Genomic DNA, 18,583 nt, shown 5'->3' on the forward strand with positions numbered 1-18,583 from the left:
GTCACAGACAACCCTCCTCATGGTATCTTCAGCAGGATTAATGCAGCACAGAGACCCGAGGGCAGCAGGGAGCCAGGTGGATGGGACACACCTGACCTGCAGGCTCTGGTGGCCCCAGCCCCTCTCACCTCAGCCCGGTGCTTCTCGGCGCTGCGGCAGCGGTCGGTGGCACCGAAGCAGAAACACTTGGTGCAGCCCTTGGGGTTGGCGGCATCCAAAGAAAACGTCCCCAGGCGGCACTGGTCACACCTCAGGCCCTCCACGTTTTCCTGAAAGATAAGCAAAGCTCAAGTGTCAGCAGTTTCTCTCAAGGCCTCAGTGGAGGACAGGGATGGCTGTCTGAGTGATCAAAGCAAAGTGCTGTGGTGCTGGAAGGTGTCAAAGCAGTCCCCCAAACAGGTGTGCTTGAACAGCACCCACCAAACATTAAACTCACCTAGAGAAAGCACTTGTAAGCCCTACAAAGAGGCTGGAGCAGGCAGCTCAGAAGCTGTTTGAGTTATTCTGCTGCCATGGAGCAATAGGAGCTGTCAGCAGGAGCCAATAGGGCTGACAGCTCCCCCTGCAACCAGCTCTGACACACGGCTGGCCTCAGTCTGGCCATCTCCCCCAGAGACAGCCCGAGGACTGGAACTTCATGGCCAGGAAGGATGAGGAGAGAAGAGCTTTTCAGGGTGCTCTGAACCCACCACCCCACAGGGCAGGCTGGGCATGCACAGCCTCTGCCAGAGCTGGAGAGTCAAGCCAAGGAGGAAGGCACCACATGGAGGCACTGGGGACTGACCTTGCAGTGACACTGCCCCGTGAGCGGGTCACACACGCTGGCCTGGGTGCCAGCCTGGTGGCAGTCACAGCGCCTGCACTCAGGGTAGTGGTAGTAGCCAGGGGCACAGAGGTCACACTGCCGCCCGATGATGTTGGGCTTGCACCTGGGGGGACACAAGAGCTTTCAGAGCTTTCCCCATTCTGCACATTTCCTCCCTTGAGCTTGCCAAGCTGTCCCAGCAGGGGACTCTAGCAGGGAGCCCAGATGTGCCCAGTGCCAGAACAAGGCTCCCCCACCTGCACTGCCCGCTGTGCACGTCGCAGCCTGGCTCTGTCAGCTCCTGCACGCCGGGCCGGGAGCAGTTGCAGTCCTCACAGCCGATCAGGGGGTGGCAGCCGAACGTCTGGGGCTCACAGACAACACACTCGGGCTTCAGGGTGTGGGGAGGGCAGATGCACTGCCCTGTCACCTCATCACACAGACGAGTCCCGCAGTCACAGGCTGCGAGGGACAGAAAAAGGCTGGGTTTGGGTGAGCCAGACCCAGGAACCCAGGGCAGGCGTGGGGAATGGACACAGAGCAGGGGAGGCAGAGGGGGGAACTCACGCCTGCAGTTGGGGAAGCCCCAGTAGCCGGTGGCACAGCGGGAGCACTGGCGGCCGATGACGTTGGGCCTGCAGGGACACTGTCCCCCGAGGGGCTGGCACTGGCTGCCCCGTGCCCCCGCCTCGTGGCAGCCGCACGGCTGCGCCCCGTCGTTGTAGAAGAGGGACAGGGAGATGGCAGAGTCACGGCAGAACCTCGAGGACGTGCTGGGGCTGCAGGGAGAGGCAGGAGGGGTCAGTGCTGCCCGTCCCCACAGCTGCCCCACCACCCCAAATCCAGCATCTCCTGCAGCCACGGGGGCTTAGTGGGACCCACAGCCTCCTCACCACCCCAAATCCAGCATCTCCTGCAGCCATGGGGGCTTAGTGGGACCCACAGCCTCCTCACCACCCCAAATCCAGCATCTCCTGCAGCCATGGGGGCTTAGTGGGACCCACAGCCTCCTCACCACCCCAAATCCAGCATCTCCTGCAGCCATGGGGATTTAGTGGGACCCACAGCCTCCCCACCACCCCAAATCCAGCATCTCCTGCAGCCATGGGGATTTAGCGGGACCCACAGCCTCCCCACCACCCCAAATCCAGCATCTCCTGCAGCCATGGGAGCTTAGCGGGAGGGAGAGTGCTGTGACACTGAGAGCTCCCAAATATCCACGTTTGGTGAACACAAGGAAAACCTCAACCAGCCCCTGCCTGCCACACGTGAAGGGAAGGGCTGCTGCTCCCCGAGGAGTGTGCAGCCTGTGGGCACCCAGAGCCAAGCATCTCACTTGATGTAGAAGCTGTTGATGCCACAGCTGCTGATGAAATCATAGGACTTGTCCAGGGGTTCCTCCTGCAGGTACTGGGGGGTGTAGCTGTCCTCAGGCACCACAAGGATGTAATCCTGCAGAGCAAGGGCGAGCTGGGTGAGCCAGCTCAGACAGACAAGCACCATCCAAAATGACTCCAAAGTGCAAATGCACCTTTAACCTTCTGTGCCTCGCTGGGACAGAACATAACACACCAGAGACCAGGAGCCACCTCTCTACTGGGGTCTGTCCATCAGGGTCCATTTAACCTAAAGCTCCACATGAAGAACAGCACAAATTCAACGGACTAAAACCAGGCAGATACCCCCAGAGCACAGCACTGGCTGTGCCCCAGCAGGGAGGCAGTCTCTATCATCTGAAATTTCTACACCTGAGTTCCAATTTTGTCTTTCAGCCATTTATCCCAATTTTGGGTAACCTTCTAGTTCTGCTGCCTGAGAATAACAAGGGCTACCTACTCTCATGATGAGGCCTGCCTCAACAGGCAGGTTTAAAATATTGCTAGAGCAGGAATAAGGCTTATTCTGGATTATCACAAACTATGTATGCAAAGTAACAGCTTCAATTTCTGCCTGGTTTTGATATCAGAACCAGACAAGGAAGGACACTGTCATATACAGAAACTGCCCCTGTAAATTCTGCCCCCAGTTCCACACCACTAAGGATGGAGACTGCACATTCTCGGGTAGTTCAGAGATGAGTGATGGTAAGTAACATTCCCGAAGTCACACAGTGACAAAAATCCAATGCAAAGCCCTCTGCTGAAGCCTGCCCAGCATGCTCTGGGAGCTTCCTGGAGAGAGGCTCACCAGCCACAGCTGCTTGCCCTCTGGCACCCGAACAACCACAGTCAGATCATTGTCGGTAACATCCAGGATGGTTTGGTCCTCAGAAACCACCAGGCTCCGGCACCCGTAGCCATGAGGGCAGAAACTTGCATTGGTCTGACCTGGAAAGACAACAGATGTGTTTGTCCCACCTGTCCCTTGAGTCCCCATCCTGTGACCGTGTTCACAGGGGTGCTAGGATGAGGGAAGAGACGAGGATCTTAAAGAGTCCACAGTCATCCTCTGGCATGGAAAACTCCCAGGGCTCCTGCCAGCCAGCAGCTGCCCAGGTCCCTGCTGCTCTCACCTTGCCAGATGCGTCCTCCATTGATGAGCACCTCCACGGGGAAGCTGGGGTGGCTGGGCTGGTACAGGTGCAGGATGAAGGCGTAGCGTCCCAGGCTCTGGATCCTGCTGCTGAACACCACGGCAGCCTGCCCCAGCACGGGAGAACACAGACAGAAACCCACACCTGGCACCTGCACCCACAGCTGGCATGTTCCAGAATTGCTGCACAGATTTGTGCTCTTATTGCACAGCTGCCAGGTGCTGAGAATTCAGTGAATCCAGCCCCCAGTGCCTCCACACTCTCTCCCCTCTAATGCTGCCTGGGATCCCAGAGAACCAAATAAGGTTGGATAAAACCAAGACTGGTGAGTCCACAGGAATTACAACTTCAGGGAGAAGTTTAAAGCTCAGATTAAATTCTGAAAATGCTGACTGATAAAGCATTAAAGAAAGGAAAATTTCTTCCTGCCCCAGTGGTCCAATGTCACACACCAGCAAACCAGCCCAACCCTTGCCTGAGCCCCTACCTGTGGGGACTGCAGGAGGATGAGCTCTGCAGTGGGATCCATGGCTGTGGGAGGACGAGGAGCAGGCTCCACTGGCACCCCAGATGGAGCCACATGGACAGCCTGAGCCAGGGGCACCTCTGGGGCAATGGGCAGAGCCTGGGCCCCCTCCAAAATGATTGACTGAGAAAGCTTCAGGAACCTTGAGGGGACACAGGAGCTGCTGGAAAACAAGGAGTAAAGAGGATGCGAGCATGTCCAGAGAGAAAGAGAGGAGGGAAGCACCCCCTGTAACGCTGGTGGATTACAAGGTGTGCCTGCTGAGGGAGAGCTCACTGCCAGCACCCCTGGGGCTCTGGGATAGGGGCTCTGCAGGAAGAACAGGAGCCTGGCACAAGCCAATTCCTCTGCAAATATTTATCTGAAGCAGTGTCAAAAATTTGGATACAGCCAGGGTCTTGCTGTATGTGAACAATTACAGGAATGCCTGTTTGGGACTACACTTGAGTGTCTGCCCCAGGAGGCAGAATGGGGCTCAGGCACAGGACCATCTGTCTGATCCCAGTCTGGGCTCACAGGACACAAGCAAGGAAATTCACCTCAGCTGGAGATTTCTTAATCAAGAACTTTAAAAAGTCTCTGAGCCTGAGGGAAGCGGGACAAGCAAACGGTTTTGGAAATAGTCCCATTGATGCTAAAGCCAAGGGGGACCTGAGACCCTCACCTGTTGGATGAGAAGGTGCCATGGACACTGATGCAGTGCACCTTCGGCTCGATGAGCTCCATGGTGAACTGTGCAGCAGGGATCAGGTACACTTTGTGCTGCACAAGGAGAGAGACACCTGGTTATGTGACAGCCTGTGCCCCTGGAGCCCCAGCTGGCCCTGTGCCCACCTGCCAGCAGGCACTTCAGCTAATGCATGGCACTCACACCTCTGCTTACTGCCCCTTGGCCCTTGGCACAAGCATCATGGCATTTAGAAACTCCACATATGGATGGGATTCTTCCATCCTTGGCTAAACTAGGAGTGTCTTCAAGATAAAAAGGACCTGCCCCCTCTGCAGGAGCAGCTGCTTCTCCCCATCTCCTCCCCACTCCCAGCCCCATGATTTACTTCAAAAACCCCACTGACCACACTCCCCACTTGGACTGGTTGTGACACAGACTAAGATCCAGTATCCAATCCAAACAGGACTAGAAAACCCAGACTAAAATCCGAGACCCAATCCAAACAGAGCTAGAAAACCCTCCCACAGGCTGGGTCCCAGTCAGCCTTTCCTCCCTGTGACCTGCTGACAGAGCTGCCCTCAGAGGGAGCCTCACCAGGAAGAAATCAGCCAGATCAGAGGTGAAACGAACAGTGGCCTCTGAGGTGAGTTCAAAAGTTGCCATTCGACTCTGGGAATCCACAGCAATCCCTCGACAAAGGAAACTGTAAGAGAAACACACATTTGGAAATCAGCCTTGCACAGGGTCATGACCCATTTCTTGTCCTGCCAGCTCTGTGTCCTGAGGGGATTTACACAAAGTCCCTGGAAATCTTTTGATGTTTTTTCTGGCTGCTCGCAAGAGCAAATTTTCCAAGGACACCCCAAACATTTGTTTCCTACTGCAAAGGTTGCAATCTGAAGCCAGACAGGGTTTGACCTGTCTCCAATAAACCTGTCTGGAGGCCATTCCCTAAGTCAAGGTCCCTACCAACAATGCAGCTGTAAACAGATGCCCAGGATTATCTCCTGGCAGAGGCAGGTACATCTTCCCTGAGATGGGGGACTAGATTCTGTGCCCAGCTAGAACGAGTCTGGACACGCAGAGCTTAGATGGACAACACTGGAGCTTGCTTTGTTTATAAACCCAAAAAACTTCAACTGGAGGGGAAACTGTCCTTGCCAAGGCAGAGAACTGGACCCTTTCTGCCCTGAGGGGCCCTTACCTGTAGGCGCAGGGGTAGAAGGTGAAGGTGCCCTGCTGCGTGGCCGAGCGCGGCGAGCTGACGGCGATGGCCACGCTCTGCAGGGCGTTGGTGTTGGCATATTCCACCAGCAGCACGTGCTTCCCAGGCTGGGCCACGGCCAGGGACAGCTGCACTTCCACCTGCAGCACAGAGGGAGGACTGAGGGAGTGTGTGCAGGGTGCTACAAGGCAGCCTCCTCAGCAGCTCAGGGGGCAACGCACCAAATCCCGTCAAATCCTCGCAAACCTTTACAGGTGAGACTCTGGGTTTGGGGGCCCTGAACACACAAGCACACAGCTGCAGGGGTGCAAAGCCTTTCTGGTGTAGGTAAAGATATGATCAAATGAAAGGCAACTGAAAAAAAAGCCAAAAAAACCCAGAAAATTGGGAGATTGAGTGACTACAAGAAAATGGTCTGGGAGGAAATGAGGTGCAGTGCAAAGGACCAAAACATGCCAAAACTAACCTCACAGATGCTGCAAAAGCAGGGGAAAAAATCAAGGAGGAAGACACAACTTTAAGGGGAAGATATGAGGGACATGGCATGGATACTTAAAAAAGTAAAGCCCCAGACACGGGGGGCAAAGGAGGGGGACAAAACAGAAGTGGCACTCACATCAGTGCCACTGCAGGTGGCCATGGGGGGTGGGAGGGGGGTGAGCTGCTCTGTGGGACACAGCCTGGGGAGCCTGTTGTCCAGCCTGCACACTGCATCCACCCCTGGCACGGCAGGGAAGCCCTCCACGGACAGGTACTTGTACAAGAGGCAGCTGGAAACACACAGAAATAAATGGTGAAGCACAGAAGTTACAGCATGGTTATAAAAGTCGAGAGCACCCACAGAGCCTGGGCCCAGCCAAGTTTGCAAAAGGCTTTGGTGTATCAGGAGGGCCAAGGAGGAGCTCTGGGCAGTGGGGAGCAAGGGACTGGGCATTGCAGGACCAGGGAGAGCATAAACAACAAAAAATTCTCCCCGTGCAATGGGCTTTATCCTGAGGACCACAACTACGGTGGATGGGACAACCAGTGTCCAGAGCCCAGCCAGCCTTCTTGCCAACATGGACAGAGAGGTTCTGGGCAAGCAGATACATTGAGATGCTCCAAACACTACCAGACTGCCCATTTTAAATAGTCCAGCAAAACCCTCTCGTGGCAGCCATTTCTGAGAACACACACAACCTGGCACTGGGAGCCCAGCCCAGGAGAGGGGGGCTGTGGTGTCACTGGGTGAGCTGGCCCTCCAGGGCCCACGAGAAAACACAGACTGGCTGTGTCATGGATGAGGAGATCTATGGGCTGGCTTTCTGGGCTGGTGCAGGTTCCACAAGCTTTACTGACCAGAGCCAAGTGCTCTACGAGCAGTTTTACTGCATCACTGACTATGGATTGTGTATATTCCTTAACCCCAGGCCAAGAGGAGCTGAGCAAGCCCCACACAGCACAGAGAAGTGCAGATCCTTACTTCTGGGTGGCTTGTTCAGGGGCTGGCTGGTAGACACAAGGCTCTGTGACCTTCAGCTGCAGGATTGGCGCTTCGTAGTATGAGCTGGGCAGCAAAACCAGGTAGTCCTGGGAGGAGAGATGGGAGAGGTGTTATGCTTGGCACACGTGTCCCCAGGGAGCTGCTGAAGCCCCACGGTGGGTGGAGCACAGGGCCTTACCAGCAGCACCCCCTGTGCTTCAACAACCAGGGACCAGGTGCTGGGGTTGAGCACGAAGGGCTCCCCGAAGCTGTTCTGGGGCACAGTGACAAAGGCTGGCTCCGTGCTGGGAGCAAAGACAATCTGCTTGGTCTGCTCTGTACCTGCAATGGGAGGGATGAGAGGCTGTGAAGGGACTGGAATGGAAAACTGGGGCTGGACATGGGAGGGAATGCTCAGGGAAGCAGATCTGTGGTGCAGTGGGCAGTGACAGGTTCCCAGTGTCTTGGTGCACCACAGTCCCACACTGTCCTGGAACAGAGACATCCACTCTCAAGCTGCTCAACAGCCTAATGGGAGAAATAAATATCAATCACTGCAATCCTCAATGCAAATCCAGAGCTCTCAGTGGGCTCTGCATCCCCAGACTGCAAAGCACAGAGTGTTGCAAGCCAAGGAGCGTTTTGCCAGCTAGAAAAGGAAAGAACTCATCTGTGAAGAGTTAATTGTGAGACAGACAAAAAGAATTGCCCAGATACATTTTTTCCTCAGGGAAACTCTGACCCCAGCTCCACAGGCAAGATACCTGTCTTCTGGCAAACCTTCAGGCCCCCAAGGTGTGCTCCTGCCTTTCTTCCTGCCAACCAGAGACTCTGCACTCGAGATTCAGACATTATTTCAAACTGACAGAACAGAATGGGTGCAAGGCCTGATCCTGCTGCTGCTGAGCAGCTCCTTGGCTCATGACAGTCCCACAACCTCTTCATGAATGGATGCCATCACCACACAGCCCCTAGAAGCAGACTGTGTGCCTGCCCAGCAGGTTTTGAAGAGCACAGGTGAGAGGGATTCACCAGGAATGGCTGCACGGCGAGCAGGTGAGATGGAGGAAGTGGAGAATGTGGCACACTGACTGTCCTGGTGTACTACGTGGACATCAAGGCACAACACACAGGGCCAGAAGCTAAAGCAAGGGCTTGTGCTGCTGCTGGGATGGTTAACAACCCCTTCCCATGTGTGGCAGCTCTGTGACATGCCTGGCACCAGCTGAGGCTGGGACCTCACTTTTCCAGGTGGGAAGCAGAGGTGAGGATTCAAGGAGTGAAGAGATTCCCCTGAACTGGCACTGGGGTAGATTTACTGACAGGCTGAAGTTTCAGATTCCTTTGAGACAACACACAGCTGCAACTGAGACAGCTTCTGGAGGCAGAGTGGAAGAAACCAAGCTGAAAATCCCATACTTGGAAAAGGCTTCCCCTTTTGCAAGCCACACCTTCCAACTTCTTTCCAGGCTGCTTGTTCTTTGCCACATGAAGCCCTTTCCATCCAGACATGAGGTGGCTCAGCACCCCTGAAGCCTCCCAAGGATGCTGCTGTCCTGTTGATGGTGCACCAGTTTGGCTGCTTGCCTTCAGCACTAAAAAAATCACATTGCTTCTGCACAAGAAGTGAAGCACTTTTTAGGGCAAATGAGCTCTGCTGCTTGGATAGGACAGGTTAAATATTTCCTGACCTTTGGTGGGATCCCAAAACATGACCATGGCTCCTGCTCTTCTTGTTTTTCTGCTGTGTAATATGACTGGACTTAAAAAATAAGCCATTTTTCCTCTCAAAAAGAAAAATAAAGGTGGCAGAAAAATAATATTTTGGCATTTCAAACCTTGCATATCACATCAAAGGCAGAACCTATGTCAGCTCAAGACAGAGGAGAGAACTTCACACACTGATAAATTGGGTAGTTAGTGTTGACAGCCTTGTGCTGTGGATGTGTGGTCTGGAGGACAAGCTTCAGCAGGACAGTGTGGCTGTGGCACCCCTAGGGGTAAAATCAGCCAGCCAACCACCCACCATGGCCTCAGGTATGTTCTCAATGTTGTATTGCTCAGATTGTTTCCCAGAAAAATTGCTGTCCACATTTCTAGGCCTGTTCAGACATCTTTTGGTGGCTCTTCTCCAGCAGCTCGTGGTTTGATGACAGGACACTGCACCAGAGTGCAATGCCTGTGTAAGATGTGTAACTCCATGGCACTTCCAAGCCCCACACCAGGTGTGAAGCCAGCAGCCTGGTGTGGGAGAAGCACACGGGAAAGGCAGGACTGCCACGTCAGAGCAGCTGGTAAATAAAACCACATCCAGCTGCCAAAGACTGGATCCACTCTGCTTTTGTGGAAAAGTCAGCTCAGCTTTGCCTGGGGCACTGGGGTGATCTCGTCCTGTGCTGGAAAGGTTGTACAGAATTGTACAACAGCTTTATCTCCCACCAGCCTGGCTGGCGCCAGTCCTCAGTGTGCAGCCCCAGGGCTGGGCCCACCTTGCTGCTGCTTTGGTAAGTAAAGGGGGCTGCAAACTCAAATCAGCCTTTCAGCTGGGAGAGCAGGACTAATGGGTAAAGCCATATGGAAGCGTCTTCTGGAAAGGATGATGCAGAAGGCTGCCTGGGATGGGGAGGAGGTGGCGATGGCACAGGGAAGCAGAGCAGTCTGGGATCCTTACCTCTCCTTCGTGGCTGATAAGCTGTAATTTTGCCATACACAGTGGCCCCTCCTGAATTAATATACCTCAGGATGACATGGAACAGATAGAGCTCTGCCTCCTTCACGTCTACAGTGACTCTGATCTTATTCTGCAAAAAGCAAAAGAGCACACGGGGCACACATCACTGGGGGGGCATCTCCTGAGCGCCCACCCACTCTGGGGAGGGCCTGGCCCGCCTGCCCTACCTGCCTGCCTGCCTGCCTCTCTTCCCCCTCCCTTCCAGCCCAGGCATGGCTCTGGCCGGACGCCTGACAGGGGCACACTGGGGACGGACACACCTGGGGGCAGGAGAAGGGGCAGAGGAGCAGTGTCGCAGCGTGGGATGCTCTGAGTTAGTCCAGAAGTGAAAAACGCACTTACAGTTGTCACAAACATTAAACTTTCCTTCCTCAAGGACCGAGACCCTCCCTTGCACACTGGCGGGCCCCCGGCTGACGTAGCGGAAGACGAGGCGGAAGAGGTCGGGGGAGGTCACATTGACAGTCACCACTACCTTGGGCTGGTGGAGAGAGAAAGGGGAGAGAAGCAGAGCACACCTTCAGTCACCTCCACCACCCTCACTGCCAGCCCAAGCACAGCCCTCACTGCTCCCAAAGCAACATGCCACAGCGCGAGCAGGAGACAAGCACGGGGACCCTGCCGCTCACGGCACCTCCTGACACTGACCCTCACTCTGGGGACACTTGGGGCCAGCCACCCAGGGGCCAACCTGCCTGTGGAAGGGGGTGGGAAGGCTGTGATCACACCTGGAGGATGCTGTGGCACAGCAGGGTGGCTCATCTGTCCTGGGGCACACACAGTTACACAGGAAAGGTTATGGGAAGTCGCTGCTTTTGTTGTCAGTGTGCTGCAATCAGCCACCAGGTACCAAACTCTGCCCTTGTATTTATGGGGCTCTGCCCAGCTGCCTACAGAACAGGCTGGGAATTGAGCTGGTGCCTCATCCTCAGCAACGTGCAGGGCTAAGGACCAGCAGGGCCAACGGACCATACAACTCATAGCACATCTGCTCTCCCCCTGCCTGGACAAGACCCTGGCTAAGGAGATGCTCAAGTGTGACCCATTTCAAAGAGATCCTAGGCTTAAATAGCCTCCTGCCCAGAGAGACTTCTAATGAGGGCTGTGCTCTCCAAAGCTCCAGTTCCACACCATCTTCCCATGGAGAGCAAACTGGGAGGGTTTTGATGGTAACAAATTACAGGTGAGACCTGCCAGCCAAAGGCCACGTGTCAGCACTTCTATCAAGGTCCATTTTCTAGCTAAAACACCAATGCAACACTGCAGCTATGAGCTTGAGCTCCATCCTTAAGCTTTAAGGCTGGGATTTTCTCAAGGGAGCCCCACAGGAGTTCACTGCTTAGCTCCTACCTAAAATTCAGTGGGAAGCAGCCCCTCTGTTACTTCACCTAAGCACAAAAATGTGAAGAAAACTGAAAGTACATGCACCAGAGTAAGGAGCATCTTACATGGAACAAGACTGTCAGAGAATCACTGCCCTGTACTTCATCCCCAAATGTGCACACACTTCGCAGAGGCCATGCAGAAGAAACCACCAAGGAGAAAGAAAAAGAGTCAACAGAAGAAACAGCTTCACTTCTAGGGCTTACACAACTCCAGGTTAGCATAAACCATTATTACAGCAAACCAGCTAACAGCAAGGGCAAAGGCTGAAGGGTAACAAGAGGTCCAAGCTGAACATGGCAGCTGAGGAGGAGATACTTATTTTTGGAAAGGGGAGGAAAGGTTATGCAGAGTTATAGGAAAGAGCAGAGTCAGTTGAAAGAGGAACAAGGAAACGGAGAGACAGTGTTTATAGACATCCCTGTAAGTAATCACCATGCTGCCACCTTTGTCTAAATAGATTAGGATGTCGCGGGATTCCCAGTTTAGGATCTTTCCCCTCATCAGTCTATGCCACCCCCAGCACTACAGGAAGTATCTGCACAAACAGGCTATATATACACTGTGCTGTTTATGTTGGCCATCCTGTGACTTGGGGGGTTTCAGGAGCACTTGGGGTCAAAGATGTGTGCCAAAAGCACATCAGTGCTCCACCGGCCACATCCTCCCCTTGGGGAGCCGGGCTGGGCTGCAGCCAGCAGCGTACCTGGATGGAGGACATCTGTGCATAGCCTCGCCAGCTGAAGCCCTCAAACTCCAAGGGGTTGTAGCCAAAGCGCACAGCCCGGCCCGACGGCGTGGTGCCTTCCTCCAGCTCGAATTTCAAGTGGTGAAGGTCAGGGAAATAATGATCCCGTGCTGGTCTGGGGAACAGAGAGAGAGCACCATCACCTGCGGGGCTATCGGAGGGAGTGGCAGAGGACACCTCCACCAGGCTGATGTGACAGCAGCCTGGATGATGAGGTCCCCATCCCCGTGGTGGCAGAGGGCACCGTGGGAGGCAGAGCATGGCCAGGTGCAGCTTACTGTGTGCAGGTGGGACCCTGGGTGCTCTGCCGGCAGCGACAGGCTCCGCTCCGCGCCTCGCAGGACGGCCCCAGCGCCCCGCCGACGTCGCACCGGCAGCCTGCGGGAGGAAGCGCCTGTTTACATTCCCGCCGTGCTAACGAGCTCCTGCTCGCTAATCAAAGGCACGTCCCCAGCGGGCCCGGAGCCTGGGGCCACTATTTTTATTCCATTGTATCCGTTTTCATATCTGGCCCCGGCCCCACTTGGATGGACGCTCTCCTTCCACCTCAGCGCGGAGCTATTTCCAGGCGGCTGATGGAACAAGGTCTGCAAACCCTCATGGCCAGGAGCTGCAGCCCTACCACCAGCCCTGCCAGCACCATGTGGGATGGCTCAGAGCAGCCCATCTCCTTTACCTCTTTCCATGGACAAGGTGAAGAGTGGGATCTCCTCCTTTACCTCTCACCCATGGACACGGGGGAGAGTGAGATCTCCTCCTTTATCTCTTCCCATGGACATGGGGGAGAGCGGCCAACCCCACGTATCCGTGCCCACCCTCTCCCAGCAGGAGGAAGGGGCATTGCAGCAAGGATGTGACCAGTGGTTCAAACACTGTTTCTGGTACCCAAAGGGGTACCTCACCTAGCTCTTTGCTCCCCAGCCTGACAGACCCGTGTCCAAGAGTGGAAAAGCACGACCTCAGGTCTCCAGAGCCACAGGAATTCCCAGCCCATGCTCTGGGCTAGAGTATAGAATTATAGAACCAAGGATGGAAGAGACTTTTAAGATCATCGAATCCCAACCATTAATCCAGCACTACCACTGTATCCTTAAAGCACTTAACTGCATCACCCCAAAAATGATGACCCAAAACAGAAGGTAGGACATCTCCTGCCCCTTTTCTCCAAGGTCACCAACCAGTCAGTCTGTGCAGTGGGGTCAGTTCTTGTGGCCCTTTTACTCACCAAACACATCACAGAAGGGGCTCACCTTGGCAGCCAAAGTAATTAGCATTCTCCATGTTGAAGTAGCCATCCTTGCAGGCCGAGCAGAGCTTCCCACACACGTTGGCTTTGCAGAAACACTGCCCATCGCCCTGGGAGAGAAGCAGGCATGGAAACTCATTCCCTCCTGTTGCTTGTCATGGCTAAGCTGTTCCTCAGCTATTTGGGTTCTGGTCTGAGACACTGCAGAAGCAGCAGACTGGGATTCATGCTTCACAGTGCTTCCTGCGCGTGGGTGGGCCAGATAAGGGCCAGATAACTTAAATTACCCAATAATGCACGCAAACAAAAATCCAGGCATCCTGGGACAGACACAGAAATATTTAGGTGCCTAATTTATGACAGGTCCTAATCCCACACTCTCATGCGAGCCCAGATTGTGGTGCAAGCGCTGATTGCTCAGTGCTGGGGCCTCTCCAGCAGCTGCTGGGACAGACAGAGCTGAACATTCCCAACACAGCACACTCAGAGGAGCCTGGAAGCAGAGAACAAACCCACCTGTCGGCACTCTGTGATTCCACTGATGGTGCCCTTGGTGTCACACTTGCAGCCTGAGGAGAGGGAGATGAACAAGAAAGCCAGAAGGTCAATCAGCCCCTGAGAAGAAACCTGATGGGGTCAGCACCCACCACACCAGAGGACACTGGCTGGGGTAAGAGGAGCCAGGAACTGCTCAAGTAGAAGGCAGCCCTGCACAAGGGCTCAGATTTCATTTTGGACAGCTACCGTTAAGGACACAGCTACTAAAGATATTTGCCTTTTCTGCGTATTTGGCCATGAAAAATTAGGTGTCTGTAGGGAGGGCTGAGAATGGCATAACTCGTTGTATGAGTCCTACGTTTCATCCCAAGCAAAAAGCTCCAGGTCCAGCCTTTCCCCTTTCCACACGAGGGTCACTCAGAAGATTCCAGCTTTGACACACATCTGAGTGAAGATGGAAGGAAGGCCATCACTTCCAATCCTCTAGTGATGGTGCTCACTGGCTTGGGTTTGGCTCCTGCACCATGGAGGGGACTTTTGTGCTCTGTGCAAAGGCCATTTCCTTACTCAGGCAGCCATAGGGGTTCTCTGGAGTCAGGTTCCAGTATCCAGGCTTGCATCTGTCACAAGCTGGGCCTTCCACGTATGCCCGACACGCACAGGAGCCCTGGGGAAAGGCAGGGGGAGAAAAGAGCAGGTGAGAATCTGCAGCACAGGGGTTGAACGTGGGGTCTGCTGCTCTGGCTGAGCCGAAGGAAGGACTTGGTCCAAAAAGAGATAAAGTAGATCATACAGAATGACCTGCAGGGATTGTGGTAGGTTCATTTCATACTCACTTGGGCCATTGAGGGATCTGCACTCTCCAACCCTGCCGGGTTACAGGAGCCCACTAGAAAAGAAGGGTAAAAGAACAGATTTATAGCTAGCCCACCCCTTAGCTGCCCCTAACTGGGGTTACTTCTCCCCTTGCAAAGCTTTTGGGAGACAATAAACACATTTAGCAGCACCCAAGAGGCTGGAGTGTGGCAGAGATGAGGAAAAGGGGGTACCTTGGCAGTGGGGGAAGCCGTAGGCGCCGGGCTGGCAGCTGTCACAGCGCAGCCCCGTCACCCCGGGCCGGCAGCTGCACTGCCCCGTGTCCTGCTCACAGGAGCCATGCAGGGACCCCTCCCGGGAGCACTGGCACGCTGCAAGAGAGGGGAGAGAGCTGCTGCATTCAGGGCTTCCCAGCAACTGCCTCCTTTGTCTGCCTGACCTTCACCAAAAGCGGCCAGACGCGGATCATAAATAAAATTCTCATTCTTTGCTTTCGGTAAAAACCGCCCCATCTTTTGAGAAAAACAATAGAAGTCTCAATGTTTATCACAGCCATTCACATACATTTATGTGTATTTCAGGGGCAGGGAAGAGTTTTGGTTGAGGAGAAGGGGTGTGATCTCATCCCCCAAAAGTCAGTGATGTATCAGACCCTACAAAATCCCAAACACTCCAGAGCAGCATTTGGCCATCAGGGTCTGCCCTGTGGATGCTGGATGTGGGCAGCAGGGTGAGGGCAGGGCAATGGTTCCACAGCTTCTGCAGGACCTGCTGCCCATGAATGCACAGAGATCCCACTGCCCTATCACAGGAAAGGTCAGCAAGCTGCCAGGAGCTGCCCATGCCTTCCTTCCCAGCCAGCACACCTCAAACCCCTGCCAAAGGAGACATTCTAGGCTGACACTCCCACACTGGCTAGCAGCTAAACACTGCTCAGGAAACAACAGATTTGAAAAAAAATATAAAAATCAGGTGGTTCTCTTCTTTCCTTGCTGTGGGTCTTCTACAGCTCTGCAATCTGGCTATGGCTTTATGAGACCAAAAAAAAGTGATTGCTGAACTCCTGTGAGAGCATTTCATCTCTGCCTCCAGCCTCTTCAAAGGCATACTGCCGGCATCAGCATTTGGGAGTAGAGTTCTGCCAGCTGGCAAGGCTCAGGAGGCCACATTTAGTACTGTGCAAGAGGGTGATGATGCTCTTTTGTTGCTTCACGGAAACTGTATCACGGATTACTTTTTAATGAGCAGTAAATTCTTGCTGGGAGACATGAGAGTCCATCTGGCTTCTAGTCGGGACTGCTGACAAGGAGGGAGGTGGGGACACTGCTCAGAGGATCTGGGGCTGCAGGCACCTGACACAGGCACCAGCAGCAATAGTCCAGGAGTGATGCAGTGCCCAGGGAAATGGATGGGAGCAGAGAATCATTAAGGTTGGAAAAGACCTCTAAGATCATCACCCAACTGTTCCCCCAGCACTTCCAAACCCACCACCAAACCATGTCCCCAAGTGCCACATCTACATGATTTTTAAATCCTCCAATGACGGCGACTTCACCACTGCCCTGGGCAGCCTGTGCCAATACTTGACAACTGTTTTGGTCAAGAATTTTTTCTTCCCTTAATACCCAACCTAAACCTCCCAGAGTGCAACATGGGGCCATCTCCTCTTGTCTAGTTACCTGGCAGAAAAGACCAACCTCAGTCTGGCTACACCCTCCTCCCAGTGGCTGCAGAGAGCAGTAAGGAGTTACTCACGTGTGCAGCTGGGGAATCCATAGAAGCCCAGGGCACACTGGTTGCAGCTGTGCCCTGCAAAGTTCCCGTGGCACCGGCACTGCCCCGCTGGGCTGCAGTTGTTGTCCACTGCACCCCGGGGATCGCAGGAGCAAGCTGTAAGAGCAGGACTCTGGTCATCCCTGAGATCTGTGGCCAAGCTGCTCTGAACCACCATTCAGCCCCCCAGGCACCAGCCACTTCCATCAGAAAATTTTGATTTCTTAATCCCTTGGCAAACTGTGCTGTATTTTCATAGCCACATCAGGAAAATGCACTGAGGAGTCTTTACAGCCCATTCAGTGCTCCCCAGCAGTTTAGTAGGCTAATGCACCAAAATGACACACACAAAAAGGGCACAGACTGAGACACCAGGTCACAGCAGGGTTGTGATGAGGAAGTGTGACTGATAAAAACTGCTTTGTCTTCCAGGTTTGCTATGATCCATGACCCCCAAAACAAGCCTGCCAAATTCACAGGGCAAACCACATGGATTTGATACTGAGAAACACCAAAGTCTTGCAAGAACAGCTATGCTCTTTAGAGCAGCAGGAGCTGAAGGTTCAGGTGCTTACCGTAGCAGTGGGGGTAGGAGTGGTAGCCAGGGCTGCACTGCTCACAGCGCGGCCCTGCAAACTCAGCTCGGCAGAAACAATTCCCAGCAGAGTCACAGCCTCCTGGCAGCGTCCCCACAGCACTGCAGCCACACACTGCAACACACAGAACACCCCCTGAGCTGGGAGCACGGGGCAGAGCTCATGGCAAAATGCCTTTTTCCTGGGGTTCTCAGACAGGCATCAGGTGCTGCTCTAAGCGTTCACGCCATCAGTAGTCTCTGCCCATGGCACATAATTTCCAAAACCACTTTCCAGCCTTTCAGTCCCCTGCCAGAGGATTCTGGCTGTATCCCCACCCAGGCCCATGAAGGACAGGTACTCACACTGGCACAGAGGGTAGTTGAAGTAGCCTGGAGCACACTGGTCACACGAGTGCCCTTCAAATCCTGTCCGGCACAGACACTGCCCTGTGTCGCTGTCACAGGTGCCATCATACTGACCAGGGCCAGAGCACTGGCAGGCTGCAAAGCAACAAGGGCATCAGTAAATCAGCAGGTTTTTTTGTCTTTAGTCCTCCCAGGAAAGGAACCAAAACATTTGGGGTAGAAGAGCAGTTGCTGGAGAAAGCATGGGGAACAGAGCTGATAGCAAGCATGCCTGGCCCATAGCGAATTCCTCCAGAGTCCCCCACAGCTTGGGAGGATGCTGGAGGGTCAGGGCTGGGTGGAAAACAACAGCAAAAGTGCAGAAGTCATGGGAATTTATCACTTGGAAGTAGAGCTGTGGAATTCCTCCTCCCCAGCACGGGTGGAGAACAAGGAGAAGGCGAGCAGGGCCAGCCTGGGGACGCTGCTGGCCGGGTACTCACGCTGGCAGCTGGGCCCATAGTGGCCTGGGGCACACTGGTCACAGTGTGTGCCCTGGAAGTTGGGCTTGCACACACACAGCCCCACCCGGGGGTCCTTCCGACAGGCGTTGCCTTCTGTCCCTCCCGCGTAGCAGTCGCAGTCTGCATGGGGACACACAAGAGACACCACACACAGCTGTCAGCCCAGCTCTGTCAGCCCAGCCCTGAGGTCCCACAAGGACACGGCAGGAGCTGCCCTGAGGCATCTCAAATGCTCAGGCATTTGCTTCCATACCCTTCCTACCAGATAAGAATGTTTTAACCACCCACGCCGGGCTGCCGGGGTGGCTGGGAGGGCTCAGCACCACGCTGCTGTGGAGGTGCAGGGTGGGCAGCAGGGCAGCACACTGGGCAGGCAAATGCTGCTTCCACAGGCCCAGGCAGAGCTGAGTCAGTGCTGTGTGGGAATAACCACAGCCTTGGGCTAATCAGGCAGTTTCTCTCTGGTCACTCCATGCACAGCTGCACCCGAGACCTTCCCACTTGCAGGGCAGGGTGTGCCAGGCAGGCAGTGCCAAGGCTCTGAGCCAGCCCTGCTGTCACCAACAGCAGTGGTGTGGGCTGCTGGGCTGGGAGAGGCAAGGACAAACATCATCCAAAAAGCAGAGGGAGGGGGAGGTGAGGAAATGAGAAGGGAAGTGAGAAATTCCAGCTCAGGAAAGAAAAAACCTGTCTGGAAGATACAGACTTCAAAATATCAGAA

At 54.4% G+C, this 18,583-nt stretch overlaps 1 protein-coding gene across 3 annotated transcripts in view; it reads right to left on the bottom strand.

Annotated features, from left to right (window-relative positions):
• Nucleotides 1-18,583, bottom strand: part of LAMA5 (laminin subunit alpha 5) — an 87,594-nt gene that overhangs the window by 19,374 nt on the left and 49,637 nt on the right. The window contains exons 12-37 of one of the 3 annotated variants that reach the window (XM_030963008.1): nucleotides 17,842-17,982; nucleotides 17,357-17,494; nucleotides 16,992-17,126; nucleotides 16,399-16,533; nucleotides 14,877-15,014; nucleotides 14,664-14,716; nucleotides 14,395-14,494; nucleotides 13,846-13,898; nucleotides 13,334-13,439; nucleotides 12,362-12,461; nucleotides 12,042-12,198; nucleotides 9,893-10,022; nucleotides 7,421-7,563; nucleotides 7,222-7,328; nucleotides 6,376-6,529; nucleotides 5,739-5,899; nucleotides 5,129-5,237; nucleotides 4,529-4,626; nucleotides 3,826-4,027; nucleotides 3,318-3,444; nucleotides 2,993-3,132; nucleotides 2,142-2,257; nucleotides 1,373-1,584; nucleotides 1,063-1,267; nucleotides 785-929; nucleotides 129-269 (exon numbers count right to left, since the gene is read on the bottom strand). In XM_030963008.1, coding sequence (XP_030818868.1) covers nucleotides 129-269; nucleotides 785-929; nucleotides 1,063-1,267; nucleotides 1,373-1,584; nucleotides 2,142-2,257; nucleotides 2,993-3,132; nucleotides 3,318-3,444; nucleotides 3,826-4,027; nucleotides 4,529-4,626; nucleotides 5,129-5,237; nucleotides 5,739-5,899; nucleotides 6,376-6,529; nucleotides 7,222-7,328; nucleotides 7,421-7,563; nucleotides 9,893-10,022; nucleotides 12,042-12,198; nucleotides 12,362-12,461; nucleotides 13,334-13,439; nucleotides 13,846-13,898; nucleotides 14,395-14,494; nucleotides 14,664-14,716; nucleotides 14,877-15,014; nucleotides 16,399-16,533; nucleotides 16,992-17,126; nucleotides 17,357-17,494; nucleotides 17,842-17,982 — 3,446 coding nt within the window. Of the gene's footprint in view, nucleotides 1-128; nucleotides 270-784; nucleotides 930-1,062; nucleotides 1,268-1,372; nucleotides 1,585-2,141; nucleotides 2,258-2,992; nucleotides 3,133-3,317; nucleotides 3,445-3,825; nucleotides 4,028-4,528; nucleotides 4,627-5,128; nucleotides 5,238-5,738; nucleotides 5,900-6,375; nucleotides 6,530-7,221; nucleotides 7,329-7,420; nucleotides 7,564-9,892; nucleotides 10,023-10,294; nucleotides 10,434-12,041; nucleotides 12,199-12,361; nucleotides 12,462-13,333; nucleotides 13,440-13,845; nucleotides 13,899-14,394; nucleotides 14,495-14,663; nucleotides 14,717-14,876; nucleotides 15,015-16,398; nucleotides 16,534-16,991; nucleotides 17,127-17,356; nucleotides 17,495-17,841; nucleotides 17,983-18,583 lie in introns of all 3 variants that reach the window. The other 2 variants (XM_030963007.1, XM_030963006.1) reach the window with 2 other exon arrangements.

Source organism: Camarhynchus parvulus, chromosome 20 (genome assembly GCF_901933205.1).
Source record: "Camarhynchus parvulus chromosome 20, STF_HiC, whole genome shotgun sequence".
In the NCBI taxonomy this organism is placed as follows: Eukaryota; Metazoa; Chordata; class Aves; order Passeriformes; family Thraupidae; genus Camarhynchus; species Camarhynchus parvulus.